The sequence below is a fragment of the Nelumbo nucifera genome, chromosome 6 (genome assembly GCF_055504915.1).
Source record: "Nelumbo nucifera cultivar China Antique chromosome 6, China Antique-T2T, whole genome shotgun sequence".
NCBI lineage: Eukaryota > Viridiplantae > Streptophyta > Magnoliopsida > Proteales > Nelumbonaceae > Nelumbo > Nelumbo nucifera.
In genome coordinates, this window is record NC_142654.1 from 67,345,235 (window position 1) to 67,353,061 (window position 7,827).

The 7,827-nt window shown below is 38.5% G+C and overlaps 1 protein-coding gene across 1 annotated transcript; it reads left to right on the forward strand.

The window, feature by feature from the left end:
* Nucleotides 1-2,198: 2,198 nt before the first annotated feature.
* On the forward strand, nt 2,199-7,590 carry LOC104606885 (subtilisin-like serine-protease S). The gene is made up of 11 exons (XM_010272301.3): nt 2,199-2,442; nt 2,579-2,673; nt 2,789-2,886; nt 2,976-3,134; nt 4,480-4,591; nt 4,681-5,209; nt 5,284-5,378; nt 5,456-5,698; nt 5,790-5,904; nt 5,989-6,175; nt 6,728-7,590. Exons 1-11 carry the CDS (start codon nt 2,359-2,361, stop codon nt 7,288-7,290), a joined length of 2,280 nt encoding a protein of 759 aa, XP_010270603.1. The 5' UTR covers nt 2,199-2,358; the 3' UTR covers nt 7,291-7,590.
* Nucleotides 7,591-7,827: the final 237 nt, after the last annotated feature.

Below are 7,827 nucleotides of genomic sequence, written 5' to 3' on the forward strand. Positions count from 1 at the left end.
ATAGAATAGGTTGCCGGAAGGCACTAATTCGTGCAGGCGCCCCACACACGCCTCACAGCCCCATCCCAGCTATGTATTAGAAACATCTATCTTCCTCTGACAAGTATTAAAGATATTTTTAATGCACTCTAAGATGTGTAAGGTGCCTGTGGGGCATAAATTTGAACTACTCAATGTTTTAAAAATCGAATTGGATTGGACAGTTGGACCAGAAAAACTTGAAATTGGTCATTTGATCGGTTCCGTTTTATCCTAGAATCGTCTTTTGGTCAAAAAACATTGATTTGATTAATAAATTATTGATCCAAACAGTCCAATCGTTTGAATCGTTTAGTGGTTTTTAACTGTTTTTTTTTTTAAATTTTTATCAAAATGAACTGTTTGTTCAATTCAAACGATCAGACCATTCAACCCAAAAACCAGACCCCTAAACAATTCTTTGTCCAGTTCAATTTTAAAAACTTTGAAACTACTATCTCTTCCATTCCATATAGGATGTTTTGTAAATCCGTGCTTTGGATTCGATTGAGAAGTGAGAATGGAGAAGGCCCACCTTAACGAAGCCCTCGTTCCATCTAATGAATATATAAAAGTATATATTCTCTGGTCTGAACCTTATTATTAAGTTTGACAGGGCTTTTCTTTCTAAAAAAACATGAGAATGGGCCCATCATCATCTGAACAAAATTATTCGTCTTCATTTCTTTTTTTTTTTTTTTCTAACTTGGAGTTGGACGTGAATGTGCAAGGAGCGAGTGGGCCTTCTTCAACTTCACCCACCCAACCAATAAGTCCGTACCTTACGTTGGTCTTCGTCTTCAGTCCTCACATATGATTCTTAGTAGTGTTTGTGGGCCCACTTCATCCAGACGAAGTGGGCCTGGTTGTGTATCCACTATCCAGTGGTTATTGTCAACTCGGTCTCTAGATTTGATCATCCCAAAGAAAAAACGCTGGATTTGGCTTTGATAATGCTGCAATTGATTTTTTTTTCTACAAATAATAGTTGAGATCCAAATTTGAATAAAGGTAAATATAAATAATATAACTATAAAATTGGAATTGGATCCGATCAGTTTAAACTTTACAGACTACAGCCATAAGATAAGCCCATAGGCATAAAGCTTTGGAGAAGGGAGGTGTTGGAGTTGGACCACCAAGCCATATTAATCACAGGCCCATCTCATTCCCATATGGGGGGATATCACTTCACGAGGAGAGGACTGTAGGAGTAGGGGAACACACAACATCAGCTGGTGAATCACCCAAGCCCAAGTGTCAAGCGTGCACTCACAGCCAATCCATGAAATGATAGGACTCACGAGCAGCAATAGCACAAAGGTGTGGTGTAGGCGCCTTCCGCCTGGGCGGTGGCCGGTGACCGGTGGTAGAATTTCGAAAGAAGAACAAGTTATAAATCTATGGTTATGCACCTCCGAAGCTCCGACTCTGCCATTCTTTTTTATTTTGATCTACATGGTTTAACTGATGGATGCGACCGGCCAAGCCACATGGTCCTTATCTGGAAGTTTAACCCAAAATCGAGATGGGAATTCCCTAAATGGCTAATAAATCATCTCTGTACTCTGTTAGAGTGGTTGCAAATGCAATGCAACCATCTATCTCCAATTCTCCATTAACCCAGATGGGAACAGCGAGCGACAAGATCATGAAACCCCGCATCCATTGTCCCAATAATCTTGGGCCTTTGAAGCAAAGGAAAGAAAAATAAAATAAAAAATTGGAGGCAGAGTGAAACTAAACTTCCTTGCTAAGATAAGAAATACATTTCTTGTACTCAATCAAGCTTTCATTATTTATTAGTATTATAATAGAATATTAACAGGGAAATTTTTAACAGCACTGTCCAAATTCCAAAAGAAGAATAACACTAACCAATTAACCATCTATTCTATTCTAAAATTTACAGTGTCTGCCTTGCTGAGCTCTTTTCCCAAACATACTCTGCCTCTGCACTTTCCAGGATTTAGGCCAATTCTGTTAGTTGGTGTTGCCTAAACCCCAAGATGCCTGTCTACGCAATTAAGCATCATAGGCAAAACACAAGTAACCCTTTTCACTTCACGTTTCATCATGGCATCGCCCACTTTCCTCCAAAATATCCGGTTCACGTACCCTCCCTAGCAGAGCTTTTACACTATAATACTCTATAAATACCACAGTAATCCTGTGACCCATCTTCCAATTGGACCTACTCTGTAGTCTCTCCCTTTTGCCTTTTTCTTTGCTTATGTAAAGCCGTTACTCCATCTCTCTCCGCCCCTCGCCCCTTCTCTCCCCTTATTTAAAGCTGGTCTCTCTCCTTCTATCTCTCTCTCTAATTCTATTCTTTAAACAATGGCTGCTTTGAGGCTTAGAAGCATTATTCATTTGCTTCTTTTCGTTCTTGCCTCAGAAATCGCCCTTTGTCTCTCTTCTAAGGTCAATTGGTGTTGCAGTTAGATTGAATATCTGTTTTTGAATTTTTCATTTTTTTTTCCGCCTTCTTTATATTTTTCTGTGTTTACACGATTCTTTCGTTTCTTTTCCCCATTTTTAACACTTCAGTGCACTGCAGGTTTATGTAGTTTACATGGGTCGCAGAACTACCGATGACCCAGATGAGGTTTTGAGGCAAAACCATGAAATGCTAACTGCCGTTCATGGAGGAAGGTCTGTACTCAATGCTCAATGATGGTGGACTGAATCTTAATACGAGATTTTCTCCAATGGGTTCCTTCTTTTTGTTCTTTGTTTATTTATTTTCTTCCCATTCTGTCTTCTACAGCATTGAACAAGCCCAGGCTTCTCATGTATATAGTTATAGACATGGTTTCAGAGGATTTGCAGCAAAGTTAACTGATTCGCAAGCTCTGGAAATATCCAGTAAGTTGGTTGTTAATTCAAATCATAATTACTATTTTTCTAGTTAAATTACATATTTATATCTAATCCGAAATTACTTGATATCCCAGGGATGCCTGGTGTGGTTTCTGTGTTTCCAAATTTGAAAAGAACTCTGCACACCACCCATTCTTGGGATTTTATGGGTCTTGTGAGCGACGAAGAAATGGAAATTCCTGGTTACTCCACCAAGAACCAAGAAAATGTCATCATTGGTTTCATAGATACAGGTGAGTAATCTCATTGAGTTCCCTCCTGAACGAAATTTGAGAATCTTATGGACACCCATATTCATATTTTGATTATTTAGCAATTTCATTGACCCTCAACAGATGAAAATTAGCAGAATGTTCTGTCATATAGGATCTGCTTACTTCAAATTCCTCATTTAGCTTTTGAGAAATTCCATTTGTGTTCGTCATTTGAAACGTATGCTGAATATGAAGGACTCCACCGTGCCTCTCCAGTGGCAGTATCCCACCAAGTCTGACCTATCATTTATAAATAAAAAATCTATGAAAACTGGTATCCTTGTTATAAGATTGATCTGTTTTTTGTTCCGGTAATTGTTGTAGGCTTCATTCCATTAAACCTAATCAGTGCATTTTGATAGATTTGTGGTTATCCTTTCTGTATTTGTTGTTTGATATTCCCTCTTGCGCCATCATTCTTCTACTCTTTTATGCCAAATACTTACATAACTCATTAACTCTCGAATTATGTCTCTCCTCACCCCCTCCCCCCACGTGAACGCTTTTGGTTTTCTTAGTTACAAGGTATGCTTATCTGATGACTAACAAAGCTATCTCTGGGAAGAGCTGTTTGATCTCTCCATGCACAGAAGATCTATGCTCTATGTTAAAACATTTAGGTGACTTTGGTTCAAGTTCAACAGAACCAATATGTGTATTTTTTTATGGGTAACAAAATAGAGAGAATTTGCTTAGGAACAGCTTATTGGACTGCAAAAATCTTTTTTTTTTTCTTCTTGAAAGGTAAATTGGTGTATTGTATTGCTTAAAAGGAGGGTGAGTGTCCCTCAAAAAGTACAAATGTATTAAGATACATAGATCTATACACCTATATAAAAGTATAATGAGTGTCCTTCCTCTTTTCACTATTCATTCATTTACAAAATCCACAAAAAGAATCCTTTCCCATTGTTTCATCCCTTTTAGTTATGTCTTTAATTCCTTCTGTGCACCTTGCCCAATCTATCAACTGCCTTTCAATCTTCCCAATTAGCTTCTCAGGATCAAGACCCACTTGGTTAAAAACCCTGCCTGTTCTGCTCCAACCAAATGGATCAGTTTAGTGCCCCTTGAAGAATCTACCATAATCTCCTACCTCTCTTACTAAAAGACACTTGGTAGGCAAAGCTGGAATTACTGAGGACAGGTCCCCTGGCAAAACCAGGGCTATTTTAAATAGCTGCAAGAAATGGGGTCGACTACATGAATCCTATTTCACCATTCTGTTCTGTTTAATGCCGTATCCATTGTTAAGTTATTTACAACATAAGATATCTAAAAATCTATTTTAGGACATAAGGTATTAACGTGTATTATCATTCAGGAATATGGCCAGAGTCCCCAAGTTTCAGCGATTATGATATGCCTCCAGTGCCCTCCAGATGGAAGGGGCAATGCCAAGCTGGAGAGGAATTTAATGCTTCATCTTGCAACAGGTATATATTGACAAAACCTTGAATTTTATATATGTTAATGAAGTTTTCTAGATGATACAGCTCTTTGGCTTTATTCATTTACTATGCAGAAAAGTGATAGGAGCAAGGTATTACTTAAGCGGCTATGAAGCTGAAGAAGATTCAGTAAAGACATTGACATTCAAATCTCCACGGGACAGTTCTGGTCATGGAAGCCACACAGCCTCAACAGCAGCTGGTCGGTATGTGACAAACATGAATTTTAATGGGTTAGCCACAGGAGGAGCTAGAGGAGGCGCTCCCATGGCCAGGATTGCAGTATACAAAACATGTTGGGACTCTGGTTGCTATGATGTAGACTTACTAGCTGCATTTGATGATGCAATAAGAGACAGGGTTGACATCTTGTCTCTCTCTGTGGGCCCTGATGCTCCTCAGGGTGATTACTTTAGTGATGCCATCTCTGTGGGGTCATTCCACGCTGCTAGCCATGGGATTCTGGTGGTTTCTTCTGCTGGAAATAGTGGCACTCCAGCCTCTGCAACAAATCTTGCGCCTTGGATGATAACAGTTGCTGCTAGTTCAACAGATAGGGACTTCATATCTGATATCATACTAGGAGATGGAACTAATTTCACGGTAAGCTCCTTAATTGTTCTTCAGAGGTTCAACTGATATTCCTTTTCTCTAAGAAGCTTTCTACTATTGGATAGGGTGAAAGTCTCACTCTTTTTGAAATGAATGCCTCAAGACGGATAATCTCTGCTTCAGAAGCCTATGCTGGATATTTCACCCCCTATCAGTCCAGGTGAAGCAAAATATTCTTGGTATTTAGTAGATATGAACATATGTCAAATTTTTAACCATTCCTATTTGTTATTGTAGTTTTTGTTTAGAGAGCTCTTTGAATAGTACTAAAGCTAGAGGGAAGATTCTGGTTTGCCGGCATGCTGAGAGTTCTTCGGAGTCAAAGCTGGCAAAGAGTGTGGTAGTAAAAGAAGCTGGAGGAGCTGGAATGATTCTTATAGATGAGGCAGATAAGGATGTTGGAATTCCCTTTGTGATCCCTGCTGCAATTGTTGGAGAGAGAACTGGTGACAAGATTCTATCCTATATTAATCATACACGGTTTGTTTCCTCCTTCAGAATCACAACAACCAAATAAGATTTTCATTATTTTTGTTCTCTAATTTGGATGGTTTTCCATAAGCATTTTCAGGAGGCCAACTTCCCGTATCTTGCCTGTTAAGACTGTACTAGGATCTCGACCTGCTCCTCGGGTTGCAGCATTTTCTTCGAAAGGTCCTAATGCTTTGACTCCGGAAATTTTGAAGGTAGGGCTTATTACATAGCTCAAACATCTCATTTGGTTTGCTGGGTGTCTTACAGTTTCTTTTTGGGTGTTTAAATGTGTCTAGCCTGATGTCGCAGCACCTGGACTAAATATCCTTGCAGCTTGGTCTCCTGCAATTGCAAATTTGAACTTTAACATTCTCTCTGGAACTTCTATGGCATGTCCACATGTAACAGGAATTGCAGCCTTGGTAAAGGCTGTATATCCATCATGGTCTCCATCAGCAATCAAATCGGCGATTATGACTACTGGTAAAATTCCAAATTTTAAAGGACCTTTTTATATATAACTTAAATCTTCATTTGATGACCATTTATGAAATGGCCCTGTTCTTATCTTGATCTTTTTCATCCTTGAATTTTTCAAGCTTGTCCTGTAGGTAATCCTATTTTTGAGTTATGTACAAAATGGTTTTCTTTAGGAAGAGTATGCAGTCTCTTACTCTTTTGTTTTATTAGTGAAAAAATGATATTGATGACAATAACACAAATGTTAGCTTGTACAACTTTCTAAAATACAATTATTATTCATGGCTTTCTTCTTGAGAGTTGAGCAAAAGGTTAACAGCTTTCAACGATGGCCTTTAACGCCAAGTGGTTATTCTGCTGAAGACTTAATTTTGACCTTGTTGTTTCTCTCAGGATTGAAATTTAGTTTTCCTTCAGTCTGATAGAAATTTTATTGGCATAATTGTTTTTTAACAAGAATTTTCTTGGTCAAACATCATGTCGTTGAGTTTTTAGAATCATGTATTAACAGTTAACATCTTTTGAAGAGTCTGACATTGCCTTGGAAAAATGCAGCTACCATCTTGGATAAGAATGGCAAACCCATCATGGTGGACCCTGAAGGAAGAAGGGGGAATTCTTTTGATTATGGCTCAGGCTTCATTAATCCAACAGGAGTCCTAAATCCTGGTCTAGTCTATGATGCAAAACCTGTTGATTACGAAAGTTTTCTCTGTTCAATTGGCTATGGTGAGAGGTCAGTGCACCTGATTACAAGTGATAACAGCACATGTAATCACACGTTGGTAACAGCATCTGATCTAAACTACCCATCGATTATAGTGCCCAATCTTAAAGATAGTTACACAGTCATTCGAACTGTAACTAATGTGGGGGAGCCAAGAAGCATCTATAGGGCAGTAGTATCTCCTCCCCCTGGAATTAATGTTACTGTCACTCCCAAGTTTCTAGTCTTCAACAGCTATGGCCAAAATATCAATTTCACTGTGAATTTCAAGGTGGTTTCTCCATCAAAAGGCTATGTATTTGGGTCCCTAACATGGAAGAAAAGAAAGCAAAGAGTTACCAGCCCCCTGGTGGCCCGCATTGCATCTTCTGATTTTGGATTGATGAGATAATAAGGCCAAGGTTGATTAAATTCTGATGATGAAGTTAAAGACAAAGCATGAAAAAGAATACAAGATGAGATGCTAATACACGAATTCTTACAGTTGATACTTTGCTTTGGAGCAAGTGGGAAGTACAGTTGCTCGGTCATTATTAAGGCTTTGATTGACATTAAACAACCAAGACAAGGTGAAGGGCATGGCATCTGTTATTTTTATGTGATTCTTCTACTGCAGATTGAACGACTCCTGTATACAAACGAAAAATTATTAGAGGAATGGAAAGATTATAATTTTATATTTTGACCAACAGCTTAGTTCTCCACTCTTTAATTTATTATTCTTATAATTTTATGCAACTAGCCCTTTTCATCTTTATCTGAATGGTCGGTGTGAGAATTTAATTCTGAATTTGAACTGGCATACGGTATCATTGTCTGTTGTTTAGAGTGGGAGGCCTTTTAGCGCTTAAGTTTTGTTTTTTGTTTTTCATACAAAGGCAGGTTTGTTTTGGGGCAGATTTTATTGTCTTGGCCTTGGCCCTTTTGA